The sequence below is a fragment of the Heptranchias perlo genome, chromosome 5 (genome assembly GCF_035084215.1).
Source record: "Heptranchias perlo isolate sHepPer1 chromosome 5, sHepPer1.hap1, whole genome shotgun sequence".
In the NCBI taxonomy this organism is placed as follows: Eukaryota; Metazoa; Chordata; class Chondrichthyes; order Hexanchiformes; family Hexanchidae; genus Heptranchias; species Heptranchias perlo.
The window spans coordinates 120,739,064-120,755,163 of record NC_090329.1 but is presented as its reverse complement, the minus strand read 5'-3'; the positions used below and the strand labels follow the sequence as shown (position 1 = coordinate 120,755,163).

General features: G+C 43.6%; 1 protein-coding gene across 2 annotated transcripts in view; it reads left to right on the top strand.

Moving 5' to 3' along the window:
• babam2 (BRISC and BRCA1 A complex member 2) overlaps positions 1-16,100 on the top strand; it is a 204,712-nt gene that overhangs the window by 53,602 nt on the left and 135,010 nt on the right. For both annotated transcript variants that reach the window (XM_067985138.1, XM_067985139.1), the window contains one exon: positions 8,026-8,100. In XM_067985138.1, coding sequence (XP_067841239.1) covers positions 8,026-8,100 — 75 coding nt within the window. The remainder of the gene's footprint in view (positions 1-8,025; positions 8,101-16,100) is intronic.

Below are 16,100 nucleotides of genomic sequence, written 5' to 3'. Positions count from 1 at the left end.
TTATTTAAATTACTTAGCTTTTTTTTGTATCTTTTAGCTCGTTGGAGTCTTTTGAACAGGTAGCTTCTTTGGATTGCCTTGTTCAATAAAGCATTTGTTACTGATGAAAGGAGTAAACAGTTTGGTAATTTTCCTGAATACAAGGGAAAGTATGAAAACAATTCAGTTTCCATGCATTTCCTTGGTGAGCTTGTAGTTATATGTCTAGTACTGGAGGAAGAAATATCTGTAGGAAAAGCTCACCTAGGATACTGGATCACTATGAAAGACTGCATTCACACCCTCAGCATTATTCTATACTTGAACACATTATCTAAGCTGACAGTCCACTGCAGTATTGAGGGAGCACTGCATTGTCAGAGATGCTGTCCTTCAGATGACCTGTTAAATCATAGTCCCATCATGGTTTAGATGGACATTAAACATCTAATTGCTCTATTCAAAGAAGAGCAAGGAGTTGTTCTGGTGTACTATGCTTGCTAATATTCCCACCTCAATCAGCACCAACAAAACAGATTAATTGGCCTTTCACCTCATTGCTGATAATTATTGCTAACTGCAAATTGGCTGCCGTATTTGCCCACAAAACAGCTACTGCATTTAAAATTAATTAATTAATTTTGTGAAGTGTTTTGAAACATTGCGACAGGTGACACAGTAATATATGAATGCAAGTATGTGTTTTTCTTTTACATGCGGTATTGGAGAAGTTTTTCTTCAAACCTATTCAGATTTATATTGTTGGAGAAGTTTTTTTTTTAAAATGCCATAATAATATAACAAATGCCTCTTCCTTCTGTGCAGACTCTTGGCAAATGCCAAGCTACTTGCTTTGTTGAGTTGCCAACAACATAATGTTCTTTGAAAATTGTAAAATATGTTTCTGGTAATAAATGTTTCAAATCGCCTGTAAGTCTTCTGATACTGTGGCATGTGCTTTTTTACATCCCGTTGTGTTTCCTTTGAACTACATGTTTTCTTGTAGATTTTTCCTAAAACTGACTATGCCCCTATTAGAAAAAGGAAATGGATTATTTCAAAAACAGTTAAGAGCAGTAGGTCACAGGAAATGAACCCTGGGATTATATAGCAGTGTTACCTAGAAACTAAACTGACTACTTATAAGTAGGAACTTGTTCAGTAGCAGTTTATTAAGAATGATATATGTGTATATATGTATCTATCCAATTGTAGCCAAAGCATCTGCAATGACATCTCCTTTCATCCCCAAGTCATTACCTGCAGAATCTCCCAACGATCTATCCTTGGCCCCCTCCTCTTCCTCATCTACACACTGCCTATTGGCAAAATCATCTGCAAGCATGGGGTCAGCTTCCACATGCATGCCACCGACACTCAGCTCTACCTCTCTACCATCTTTCTTGACCTCTACACTGTATCTATATTGTCAGACTGTTTATCTGGCATCCAGTCTTGGTTTCCTTCGTTTAAACATTGATAAGACCGAAGCTGTTGTCTTCAGCCCCCACCACAAACTCCATACTCTTGCCACCAATACCATCCCCCGCCTCAGCCTGAACAAATTTGGCATCCTCTTTGATTCTGAACTGAGTTTCTCCAGCACAAAGAGCACCTACTTCCATATTCATAATATCGTCCCCCTCCACCTCTACATCAGTCCCTCTGCTGCAGAAACCTTCATTATTGCTTTTGCTACTTCCAGACTCTACTATTCCAATGCTCTCCTAGCTGGGCTACCACCTTCCACCATCCATATATTTTAGCTCATCCAAAACTGCTGCCTGTATCCAATCCCGCACTAAGTTCCACATACACATCACTCCTATCCTTGCTGGCTTATTTTGGCTGCCAGTCTCCAATGTAAAATTTTCAACTTTGTGTTTAAATCCCTTCATGGCCTGATGCCTCCTTATCTCTCTAACCTCCTCCAGCCTTACAATGTCCCCAGTACTGAACTCTCCATTCTGCTGACTCTGTGCAACCCCCTCCCCTCACATTAAAGGTGGCTTTATAGGTGCAAATTATCATTGTTGTATAGAACAAACCTTTTGCAAGGTATATCAGCATGTATGTGAATCCCTTCTGCTCCCCCTCACCCTCTTGAAGTCTCTCCAGGTGAAAAGATGTCTAAAGGAAGACCTGCTTGCAACCTTTCCCTCTGTGGCTGACTAAGAGGAGGTGTGCAAACTGTGGGGGGGGTGGATAGCGTGGCTGCCACTCAGCACCTTCCCAAAGTCTCAGCTTGACTTAGTTGGTAGCACTGTCCCCTCTTGAGTCAGAAGGCTGTGCATTCAAGCCCTACTCTAGGACTTGAGCACATAATGCAGATTAACAATTCATTGCATTACTAAGGAACAGCTGCAGGTCCCACCTTTTGGACGAGATGTTTTTTTTTAAAAATCCGATGGCACTATTCAAAGAAAATCAGGGAGAACTCCTGTGCCCTGGTCAATGTTCCTGTCTCAACTAACACCACCTAAAACAGATTATTTTAAATCTGTGATAAACAGATCTCATTTGCTGTTTAGGAAATATACAAAAAACAGTGACAGGAAAAGATCAATTGATCCATCAAGCTAGTCCCATCCCTACATGGTTCAACCTACATACACTATCAAACCCATCCCTCCCACCCACCCCCTCTCACGATCACACAATCTCCTGGAAGAGGTTTTAAAATAAGGAGAGGAAAAGCCTTTGGCCAATTTAGGTAAAAAGTCACCGAAATTCCCCTGACCCCTAAAAGCAATCGGGCATACTCCAGGAGACCACGGTGACTGATATTGCTGGGACCCATTTACCCACCTATATTATAACTCAACATACCTTCCACTCATAGGAACTCCCCTGCTCCCTTTTGAATGCTTGCAGCAAATCCACACTCACCGCATGTACTCTCAATCTATTCCAGAGGTTGAAGACTCCTTACAAAAAGAAGTACTTCCTAGCATCTAACATATCCTCTTGAAACTTATACTGATGATCCTAGTTCTCCCCTGCTTAGATAACTCATGACCTATCCACTTTGGATGGAATCTAATCCCTTCATTATTTTAAAGACCTCAATCATATCCTTCTGAAGTCTACACTTTTCTAAGGTAAAAAGATCTAGTTGTCTGAGCCTGTCCTGATAACCAAGAGCCTTTATGCTAGGTAATTAATCAAGTGGCCCTCCTCCGAACCTTTTTCAGAACCTCAAAATCCTCCATTAACCTGTGACAGCAAACGAGAGGAACTCACTTTTGACAGTAGATATTCTAGGTTTTGCATAGGTTAGGCACTTGTAACTGATGATGGGTACACACCTGAAACATCAGAACCCGTGGTTTCTCTTTAAAAATACTGACTGATCTGCTGTGGACACAATATTCTAGATGTAGCCGGATCAAGGCTTGCACTTCTAGTTTTATATTTAATTGTGGGACTTTTATCGAATGTTGGCTGCCACATTTGCATACAGCAGTAACTGCCCTTTAAAAGTAAGTAATTGGTTATGAAGCGATTTGGCATGTCCAGAAGATGTAATAATGTGCTATATTCTATTATTTTCTAGCGCCGTCTATTGGAGCTCCAATGTGCTGCTCTACCATCACATCGATGGCAGCCTTTTTTAAATTACTTATTTGGAAATAACACGTTCCCCACTGCAATTAATTTAATAACAATTTTTCTGGTGCTAAGTTGTAAAACATTTTTATCTGCAATTTATGCAGGGGTTTTTCCAATCATCTGCCCTAATGACTGTTTATGCCATTCAGGGTTTCGGCAAACGATCTACCCCTTTATTTCTACTTGTGTATTTTACAGCTGACTCTCCTTCAGATTTCTGAAGTAAAACATGAGATTAGAGTTGTTCTGAAAAAAGACATTTTTCCCCCCCAATTCTCACTGGTGTCTTTAATCTTGTTCACAATAGCTAATCATTCAAATGGTGACAGCCACTACATGCATGTGGAAAAAAATGAATTATAAAATTGTATTTCATCAGAGAGCCCTGGGTTCACCTACAGGCTAGACAGACAGGATGAAGGTCTCTCTCTGATGGCTGTTAATGATTTTAAGTGAAAGAAGCTTGGGCAATCCAGTTTCCTGTAGAAGCAAGTCCACAGAACAAAACAGCCCTCATTCATCACTACTTGGCATCAATTCACTGATTGTTTTTTGTCCATAAGGGCATAAGAGGTGTTCCCAGATAATATGAATCACATACTTAAATATAACTGCTATCATTAAAGGTCCTATATGCAACATCAGTCCACTAAACTTCAAAATAGTCCCTCTATGAGCATTTCTCTGCATGGGAAGCATTGGGCAGCTAATTTTCATGCTGACTTTTCCCAGGTGAGCCTGTTTTTCTTGTTGTCTACATTAATTCAAAATTTTGAGTTCCTTTTAAATTAAAAACATGAACTCCTGGAAATATGCACCGGGTCAGTAAGCATCCATAAAGATCATAGACCGGTTCTGATGTTCCTTCATCAGATACAAGCGCCTAACCTATGCTGAACCTAGACTGTCTGCACTGTCAAAGATGGGTTTCTCTCTTGTTTCCTGTCTCTGCTCAACTGAGTTGTTCCAAGATTTCTATTCCACCTCTTTCAGAAATGTCAATTTCCACCTCTGACTAAAATGTGGGACACTGGTGAAAACGGCATGCAAAATCAAAATTTCAAGCTGGCACAATACAAAGTTACCTTCCAGTTGTACATTTAATTGTGAGACATTGAGTACAAATTGGCTGAGGTAGAGATTTGGGGGCATTGTCCAAAAAGTGCCTGACCTATGCCAAATCTGGAATGTCTGTACTGACTAGGATGATAAGTGAAAACCTAAAAGGTTTCCTTTACTATAGTGCACAGTGTGCACTAAAGCCTTTCAACCATCTACAAGGCACAAGTCAGGAGTGTGATGGAATACTCTCCACTTGCCTGGATGAGTGCAGCTCCAACAACACTCAAGAAGCTCGACACCGTCCAGGACAAAGCAGCCCGCTTGATTGGCACCCCATCCACCACCCTAAACATTCACTCCCTTCATCACCGGCGCACTGTGGCTGCAGTGTGTACCATCCACAGGATGCACTGCAGTAACTCGCCAAGGCTTCTTCGACAGCACCTCCCAAACCCGTGACCTCTACCACCTAGAAGGACAAGGGCAGTTAGGTATGTGGGAATAACACCACCTGCATGTTCCCCTCCAATTCACACACCATCCTGACTTGGAAATATATCGCCGTTCCTTCATCGTCGCTGGGTCAAAATCCTGGAACTCTCTACCTAACAGCACTGTGGGAGAACCTTCACCTCATGGACTGCAGCGGTTCAAGAAGGTGGCTCACCACCACCCTCTCAAGGGTAATTAGGAATGGGCAATAAATGCTGGCCTTGCCAGCGACGCCCACATCCCATGAACAAATAAAAAACGTTTTGTCCACAAATTCAGACACTCTGTATTTAACTAATCTGCCCAAATAACTTGAAAGTACATACAGTCTGAATTTCTAAGAGATTGGTGCTGTGAAGTAAGTTCGGGCTTGTAATTGTTTTGTTTTATTTTATTAAATCGCACTGTCTGAAATCATGGGAAATGGGGATAATTCATCAGATTTCAAGATAGAAACAATAGATCAGATTGTGCCAAATCTATTTCAGAATAAAATCAAGCCACCCTCTTAAACAATTGTTTGTGACATGCCTTATTTTAAGAATTGTGATGGAATCAAAGGTGCAGACTCTTCGCAGTGTATAAATAGGTATGCAACTTTCTGATATTAGAATAGTCTGACGCTTCTATTCAATATTTCAAGACTCTAACTTGGACCAAGTCTATGATGAGATGATAACCCAGCATCCTGCTCAGAATTGTGGTAACCCAGCACGTTTGCTAGTCAGTTAGACTCTCATTGGCAGTCACCCAGTAATAATAGAGACTATGTTTCAATAATTCCCTTTGCAAGTGTGTTCCTACAGAGTGTTGTACTTCATTTATTTTTTATAAATTGAACATTTCATTACATTGCTTTGTACTTCACATGATCCGAAAACACTCTTAAAATTCTTCACAAGAATGAATTCATTAAAGTATAGTAAGTCATTAATTCATGTTACTTTCCAAAGCCACTTCAACTTGCTGTGTTTTGTAGTTGTGCTTCCTTGCTATAAATAGAGAAATTACTATCTGATGATTACAATGACCCAACAATAACTTGCATTTGTATAGCATCTGTAAGGTAGTAAATGCTACAAGATTTTGTAGAGGAAAAAATAGGCGGTGTTAGTGATGGTTAAGATATGGGGTTTAAAGCTCAGCTCAGGGTCAAATAGGATCCAGGGATTGTGCACTGTGGTTCAGCCTCGGCGAGCAGCCAGGGAAGGGAATTGGACCAAGGGTTAGGATATGCAGTTTTTGATAAGAGCCAAACAGGGTGGCTTTGGTGTTGGCTGAGGCAGGAATGTTGGCTAGGACACTAAGAGAACTCCTTGCCTTTCAAATCGATCTTGAGATCTTTTGCATGTACTTAATTCACCAGAACAGTAAGACAGGGCCTTGGTTTAACATCTCATCTGAAAGACCACCTCAAAATTGCCTAACAATGCAGCACATTCTCAATACTGCAATGGAATGTCAGTCTAGATTATTTGCTCAAGTCTTGCTGGTTCAAGTTGTATACCAACATTATGGCTGAGAGGTGAGCCATGCTGAAACGATGCCTTCCAGTTTTTGCATATTTTAGTAATTTTACATTTGGTTTTAAGTCATTTGTCCAACATTTGTGGTTCTGGGATCCGGCACTACAAGCATAGGTCTCATGCATTGTAATAGCAGCCTAAATGACGGACAATAGAGCGATTCTTTCCCCATCCATTGTGTTGTAAACAGAACCGACTGTGAACCTGTGTAGTTGGTTCGAAGGTTATTTATTCATCTCTGGGATCGGGATTTGAATCCAGCCTGGACTAAGGAGAACTGGAAATTAAACAGTTTAAAAAAAAAGTGTATGCAATTGTGTGAGAATTTTAGATACAGCAGGCTCAGCTTGACTGTTGAGAATTATTAGTGGATGTCTCAAGTATTGGATCTCAGGTTCTGAAACTAACTGTCCACTCACATGTTCAATATTTGATAGGAGTCTAAAGTTTGCATTAAAATGATCTGTCCTAGGTGTCTTTCTTTTGTAAATGTATGATAAAAGATTTCCCAAACCTGTTGATGTAATCAGTGAAAGGACATCAGTTATGTTTCATCCATTCAACTTCTGATGGCGCTTTCCATATATTTGGAATGAAAGTTGTGCTCTCAGAAGTCACCATATGAAATGCTATCCATTGAATGCATAGGCCATAACCATGTTGTATACTGTAATATTTAGAATCATAGAAAATTTACGGCACAGAAGGAGCCCATTGTGCCCGCTCCGGCTGAGGAACGAGCCACCCAACCTAATCCCACTTTCCCGCATTTGGTCCGCACCCTGTAGGTCATGACTCTTCACATGCACATCCAGGTATTTTTTAAATGAGTTGAGGGTTTCTGCCCCTACCACCCTCTCAGGCAGTGAGTTTCAGACCCCCACCACCCTCTGGGTGAAAAAAATGTCCTAATTTCCACTCTAATCCTTCTACCAATCACTTTAAATCTATGCCCCCTGGTTATTGAGCCCTCCGCTAAGGGAAATAGGTCCTTCCTATCCACTCCAGGCTCCATATAATTTTGTACACCTCATCAAATCACCCCTCAGCCTCCTCTGTTCCAAGGAAAACAACCCCAGGCCATCCAATCTGTCACCATAGCTAAAATTCTCCAGTCCTGGCAACATCCTCGTAAATCTCCTCTGCACCCTCTCTAGTGCAATTACATCCTTCCTGTAATGTGGTGACCAGAACTGTGTGCAGTACTCAAGCTGTGGCCTAACTATGTTTTATACAGTTCCAGCATAACATCCCTGCTTTTATATTCTATGCTAATTTCACAGCCCTACTTCAAATAACAGTGGATGTTTAGAGCTATAGTTGACGGTAATATTTTTTTCTGTCAATTCCACAGACTGGTGAATTTTCCGCCCGTTTCCTTTTGAAGCTTCCGGTGGATTTCAGCAACATCCCAACATACCTTCTCAAGGTAAAGTCCTCTACATCTTCTTCAAGGCAACATCGTGGAATCCATTATTAAGAAAGTGGTAACAGGTCACTTAGAAAATCATAATATAATTAGGCAGAATCAACATGATTTTATGAAAGGAAAATCGTGTTTAACAAATTTATTAGAGTTTTTGAGGATGTAACTAGCAGGGTAGATAAAGGGGAACCAGTGGATGTAGTATATTTGGATTTTCAAAAGGCATTCGATAAGGTGCCACATAAAAGGTTGTTACACAAGATAAGTGTTCATGGGGTTTGGAGTAATATATTAGCATTGATAGAGGATTGGTTAAAGGACAGAAAACAGAGTAGGGATAGACGAGTCATTGTCAGGTTGACAAGCTGTAACTAGTGGGGTGCTGCAAGGATCGGTGCTTTAGATGAAGGGACTGAGTGTGATGTATCCAAGTTTGCTGACAACGCAGAGCTAGGTGGGAAAGTAAGCTGTGAGGAGGACACAAAGGCCCGATATTAGCATAGCGGCGGCGGGTGGTGGCGGTCATTCGGCGCGTGGGTAATCGACCCAATAAAATGTACATTTCCCACGTGATCATGAATCAGTTGGAGCCACTTAATGTGGCTTCCGGGTTTGCCGTCCGAAAGCTGTGCAGCGGGTGGACTGCGCATCCGCATCACAGGCTGTCAGCTGGAGGAGCTCTATTTTAAAGGGGCAGTCCTCCAATAGCTGCTCCTGGAGCAAACACCCACACACATCAATGGAGCAGCACAGGGGCAAGGCTGCTCCAAGATTCAACGATGCCTCACTCTAGGTGCTACTGGATGGGGTGAGGAGGAGGAGGGATGTGTTCTAACCGGCGGAAGGGAGGAAGTGGCCTGCCTATGCCTCCAAGAAGGCCTGGCTCGAGGTGATAGAGGAGGTCACCAGCAGCAGCAACATCTCTCGCACCTGGATCAAGTGCAGGAAGTGTTTCAATGACCTAACTAGGTCAGCCAAAGTGAGTACACTTACTCATTCTCCTACATTCCATCTTCCACATCACTGCCCCCACCCCCCAACTCATTCTTCACTGCCAACACCACTCTAGCACAAAGCTCCCACACCCATTTAACGCTCATCCTTAACTTAGCTGCACTTCCTCAGCACTTCCTCACCTCCCCATTACTCACCCCACCACCACCACTTAACCCAGTCCTCATACAATGTCATGGCTCTGTCTCATACTCACCCTCGAATGCATCTCTATCACGGTCAGCATCACCCAAACAATGCATTCATCGGTTGGCCATGTTACCATCACTCACTCACGCGTCTGTACTTTCTCCCGTTAGAGGAGAAGAAAGCCCAGAATGCACGTGAGAGGGCGAGATCCGGAGGGGGGACGCAACAAATCATCCTCACAGGAGGCGCTGGAGCTCAGCCGATCCCTCGAGTGCCTGTCCGTCAAGAACGCCAAGACTGTCACCCGACCAATGTCAGATGACAGAACTTTAACATTCAGCACACATAATATGAATTGATGTTGACTTGCCTTGCCATCTTCAGCGCCTCAGTATGCTCATCGCAACATGACACATCTGTAATCATGCTTAATATTGCCTTCTGTTCTCTTACAGGGCCGTCAGCGACCGCTTTGACAGCAGAGAGCGATTCCTCAGAGGACCTGCCGGCCTCTGAGGGTGCACCGTCACATCTGAGCGAGCCATCCACCAGCACAGATACTCACACCTCGGTGGGTCCTAGTCCTCAGTTAGTTGGGTTGGCACCTGGCAAGTTACCACACACGTGAGCACAAGCAGACACAGGTGGCATGGGCAGCTGCGGAGAGTTCGCGCCAATGGGAGCATCCGTCTCCAGGCTCTGCTCAGCTGGACGTAGATGCTGAACTCTGGGGGCCATCCTTTAAAAGGAGAATGATAGAAGGACAGCAGCACATTTGCGAGGTGCTGGAACAGATGTCACGCACTCTCCACAACGGTGCAGAGGATGGAGGAATTCAACTCCTGCTTGAGTGGAATGGTGGCACAGGTACGGGATGGAATCCCTGAGAGCGCGTCGCGGGGACGTGAAGACATCCCTGAGAGCGCGTCGCGGGGACGTGAAGACATCCCTGAGAGCGCGTCGCGGGGACGTGAATACATCCCTGAGAGCGCGTCGCGGGGACGTGAATACATCCCTGAGAGCGCGTCGCGGGGACGTGAAGACATCCCTGAGAGCGCGTCGCGGGGACGTGAAGACATCCCTGAGAGCGCGTCGCGGGGACGTGAAGACATCCCTGAGAGCGCGTCGCGGGGACGTGAAGACATCCCTGAGAGCGCGTCGCGGGGACGCGCGGGAATGTCTGTGATGGGGAGAAGGCTAGCCTCTTTTGAGCTTCAAGCACAGCTCACAAATGAGTCCATTCAGGCCCTGAGAATGGCCGATCGGACTCGGGGTGAACAACATTCTGCCGCCTTACAAGGCTTCACACATGTCCTCAAACTGTTGTCCAGCAGAGTGGTAGGAGTGATGTGGGCCTGGCTCAGGGGAGGGATGATGGCGAAAGGGGACATGGAAGTGGGGACGCCTCTCAAAGCACTCCCATGTCTCACCCATTGCCCCCCTCTCAACCAGTACATGCAATGCTGCCTCCTCTCCAAATGGCCGAGTCTGCCCCTGCACAGGTGCAGGTGGAGCAGTCTTTCGAGAGGCCCTCATGGGCACCAAAACCCAGAGGGCGTAGGCCCAAAGCATCTAATCGGTCAGGGCGTGAACAAGAGCAACCTGCCACTACCTCTGCTGCAGCCACAGGGGATGCACCACGTAGAAGTAATCGGAAGAGAAAGGCGAAGGTTTTGTGAGCACAAAGGGTATGCACAAGGGTGTTTGACCGTTGGTCATGTTTTTTATTTATATTAGCTTTTCGTTAAACTCACATTAAATATTATTATTGTCACCACTACTGCCACGTCTGGGCCATTCTTGACTGGCTTCTGTAATAGGGCCCTTTCGTGAGGTTCATCATGAACGGCGACACTTAATGCCACCCATTGGGTCACTCTACAGTGGGTATATGTGTAGTTGCAGGCCTGTTTTGTGCAGGGAGGGATGGGAGTTGCTGGTGTGGGCGCTGCTCTATCCAGGTGGTGTGAGGACTGGACTCTTCACGCTGTCTGATGTTAGGAGAACCATTCACATATCGGTGACTCCCTGGCCTCATGAGCAGCCAGGTGACCCGCTGCTCTGCTCATGGGTTGCTCTTGCTCCTGCTCCTCCTCCATGTGGTTGGCAAGTGTGGATGGAGCCTCCTCGAGTGGCACCCCTCTCTGTTGCCCTCTGTGCCTGTGGCGCAGCACTGTGTTGTGGAGCTCCACGTGGTAGAGGTGGACGCCGTGCCTGGCGAGGCTGGTGATGTTGCTTGTCCTCGGATGTAGTGGTGAATGCAGCCATGGCGCCACCCCCCCCCCCCCCCCGCATCCTGACGGTGTGAGATGGAGGGGGTCCGCAAAGTAGTTAAATATGTTTGAACAGCAGAATTTTGAGTGGAAATTAAGAATTTTCAGTGCAAACAGAAAGATCTTGCAGCCAAAACTTTGTCTGAAAGAACAGAGTCCTCTGCTGCAATGAGTGACCTTTTCTCCCCATCTGTCAAATAAGCATTTGAATCTCCCACTGGCTGCTGGCTGAAACATGTCTGTCGCAACATGGATTGTTTCCTACAGCACGGGAAACACGCTGAAGATGCTTCAAAATCACACCTCTGCCAAAATGTGGAGAAAATTAAGTACCTCAAGTACTTAAACTAGCTCAAAACTGTCTAAATGATCATCCCGCCGGCTTTAATTGCCAGTGGGACTTCCACATTCAGGAGGCGCGCGCGCACCCAGACGTCAATGGGGAACCCGGAAGTGTGCGGGTTGGAGACGGGCTCCGAACCCGAACAGGATTTCCCCGATTTTCGGAGCCCCCACCCCCAATGCACCTGCAATTTGCTAGCAAAATCGAGTCCAAAGAGTCTGCAAAGGGATATAGACAGGTTAAGTGAGTGGGCTAGAAGGTGGCAGATGAAGTATAATGTGGGGAAATGTGAGTTTATTCACTTTGGTAGGAAGAATAGAAAAACAGAATAGTTTCTCACCATTTAAAAAAATAATAAATGTTGGTGTTCAGAGCGATTTGGGTTCCTTTTACAAGAAACACAAGAAGTTAGCATGCAGGTACAGCAAGCAATTAGGAAAGCAAATGGAATGTTGGCCTTTATTGCAAGGGGATTGGAGTGTAAAAGCAAGGAAGTCTTAGTACGATTGTACAGGGCTCTGGTGAGACCTCACCTGAAGTACTGTGTACAGTTTTGGTCTCCTTATCTAAAGAAGGATATACTTACCTTCGAGGCGGTGCAGCGAAGGTTCACTAAATTGATTCCTGAGATGAGAGGGTTGTCCTATGAGGCGAGGTTGCGTAGAATGGGTATATACTCTCTGGTGTTTAGAAGAATGAGAGGTGATCTAATTGTAACATATAAGATCATGAGGGGGCTTGACAGAATAGATGCTGAGAGGTTGTTTCCCATGGCTGGAGAATCTAGAACTAGGGGGCATAGTGCAGGATAAGGGGTCAGCCATTTAAGATTGAGATGAGGAGAAATTTCTTCACTCAGAGGGTCGTGAATCTTTGGAATTCTCTACCCCAGAGGGCTGTGGATGCTGAGTAATTATATTCAAGGCTGAGATAGACAGATTTCTGACTCCAGGGGAATCAAGGGATATGGGGATCGGGCAGGAAAGTTGAGTTGAGGCCAAAGATCAGCCATGATCTGATTGAATGGCGGAGCAGACCTGAGGGGCCATGTGGTCTACTTCTGCTCCTATTTCTTATGCTCTTATGTTGTGTTTAAAACTGGGACCTTCTTCACATGATTTGCCATATGCTTGAGTTTTACACTTGATCAACCCAAAAACTCTAGGTAGCTAGATTAAGTATAATTCTTGCAAGAAAATTTATTTTGGATGGATTTTTGTTGTGGTGTCTGGTACTAATTTACTCACTGGGTGGTTAGTGCTGTGGGGAAAGTTTAAACTCGTATGTTTGGGAGGGATGGAAAAAAACAAGAGAAAACAGAACGGAAAGCAAAAAGGCCAAGGGAGGTATTAAAGAAAAACAGGAAAATAATAAAGAACAGATCAGAAGGTGAAAGAATTAAAGAGTTAGATTACTAAAAAAAAATTGGGGTCTGGATTGTGCGGCATGTGAGTGAATGCACAAAACATTCAAAACAAAATTGGAGAGTTAGAAGCAATAATAACTGGAGGGATACGATATAGTATCTATAATTTTTTTAATTCACTCGTGGGATGTGGACATCGCTGGCAAGGCCAGCATTTATTGCCCATCCGTAATTGCCCTTGAGAAGATGCTGGTGAGCTGCTGCCTTGAACTGCTGCAGCCCATGTGGTGAAGGTACTCCTACACAATGCTATTAGGTATGGAGTTCCAGGATTTTGACCCAGCAATGATGAATACGTGGCTTGTGTTTGAACAGGACTGGGAACTTAAAATTCCTGATTATAGCGTTCTCATGAGAGAAGGAAAAAAATGGGGTGGAGTGGCAGTATCACTAAAGGATTCAATCATAGCAATTTAAAGTGAAAATGGAAGAGGATAATGTAAAGCCAAAGATAAAGGTGCTGCACTGGAAGAGGGCAGAGTTCAGAAGGCTAAGAAGATCTGACCCAAATTAACTGGGAAGAAAAGTTGGCAAATGGATTAACATTGGGGAATCTTCAAATATGAGATGGAGAGTACCAAATTGATATATTCCTATAAGATGAAAAGGGGGTGCATCAAATGACAGATTTCTGTGGCTAAATCAGGAGATTGAAACTAAACTGAAAATTAGAAGGGAGGCATCTGATAAAACTATACTGAAGAAAATCATGAGGAATATAGAAAGTGTAGTAAGGAGATGAAATGGGAGATTAGAAGGGCTAAAAGGCAATGTGAAAAAAGGCTAGCATAATAAAAAAGGAAGTAATAAGGGCCTTTGTAAGTATAATAAACAGTTTTAAAAAAAATTAAGGAATGGATAGAATAAGGGAGGATGAAGGTACAGCAGAAAAAGAATTGGTTCTTTAAAAAAATTTAGCAGAACTCAAAAGTAGATAAGTAACCGATCCTGATGATATGCATCCCAGACCTTTGAAGAAAATCAGTTGGAGATAGCAGAGACTCTGACCACAATTTTTCAGTCCTCCTTAGATATGCAAATTGTGGCAGGGGACTGGAGGATAGCTAATATAACAACTCTGTTCAAAAAGGGATGGAAGGATAAAGCAGCATAGATTCACCACAATAATGCCAGTGATCAGAAACTATAGTTATCAAAAAAAAGGGACATTGGCACAATTTCCCATAGAGTCTATATAATTTAATTTTTTTTAAATTATGCATGGTTTTGATGCTGTGAATAGGAAAAGAACATTTCCTCTGGTTAGGGAGTCGATGACAAGGAATCATCAATTTAATATTGGCGCTGAGAGAGGAGACACTTCTTTATGCGGAGTTGTTCAGCATAAAAAGGAAGTACTCGAGAGTAGACAAACATTTGAAGTAGAGGAAGATGCAGGACCATGGGAAGAGAGCAGGGCGGTGGGAATAATTTTGGATTGCTCTAGCAAAGATCTGGCTCTGACTCAATGAGTCGAGTAGTCTCTTACTGGGCTGTAAACTTCTATGGTTCTAAAATACATGCATAAGTATCAGCTATGAATTTGATTTGTGTACAGTATTGCAGCATAATCTGCATTTTAAATATTTGAGTCCGAGATTCCTGCTCTGCCACTGGACGTGCAGAGGGACAAAATTCCCCTCCCAAATCCTAGGGTCCCACATATAGGGGATATTGAGGCCCTGGATGAAGTACAGAGTAAAGCAAATAAAATGATACTCTTAGCTTTTAGGATAGGTTCAAGGAGTTGGTGCTTTTTTCATCTGTCTCTCAGCTTACATCAAGTCTACAGTGCAGAAACAGGCCATTTGGCCCAACTGGTCAATGCCAGTGTTTACGTTCCACACGAGCCTTCTTTCTTTCCACCACCCCCCCCCCCCCCCCCGCCCCTGCTGCTTCATCTAAACCTATCAGCATACCCTTCTAGGGACATAGAACATAGGAACAAGAGTAGGCCATTTAGCCCCTAGAGTCTGTTCTGCCATTCAATGAGATCATGGCTGATCTGTGATCTAACTCCATATACCTTCCTTATTCCTTTCGCCCTCGAGTGCTTATCTAGTTTCCCCTTAAATGCATCTATGCTATTTGCCTCAACTACTCCTTGTGATAGCACGTTCCATGTTCTTACTACTCTTTGGGAAAGAAGTTTCTCCTGAATTCCCTATTAGATTTATTTGTGACTATCTTATATTTATGACCTCTAGTTTTGGACTACCCCACAAGTGGCAACATTTTCTCTATGCCTACCCTATCAATCCCTTTCATTATCTTAAAGCCTCTATTCAGATCATCCCTCAGCCTTCTCTTTTCTAGAGGAAAGAGCCCCAGCCTGTTCAGCCTGTCCTGATAAGTATAGCCTCTCGCATTTATCTATATTGAAATTCATTTGTCAATTACACACCCATGCTGCAAGTTTATTAATGTCTTCTTGCATTTTGAGGCATTCTTCCTTTTGTGTTAACTACACCTCCAAATTTGGTGTCGTCTGCAAATTTTGAAATTGTATTCCCGATTCCCAAGTCCAAATTGTTAATGTAAATTGTGAAATTGGTCCCAGCACCGATCCCCGTGGAACACCACTTTCTACCTTCCTACCTTTTGCCAGTCTGAGTGCCATCCTACTGTTTTCTGTTTTGTAGCCAGCTTAGTACCCATTCTGCTGCCTGTCCCCTGAATGCACATGCTCTGACCTTAGTCATGAGTCTACAATGTGGTACCTTATCAAAGGCCTTTTGAAAATCCAAATATATTACATTTACTACATTACCCTTGTCCACTCTTTCTGTTACTTCGTCAAAGAATTCAATAAGGTTGG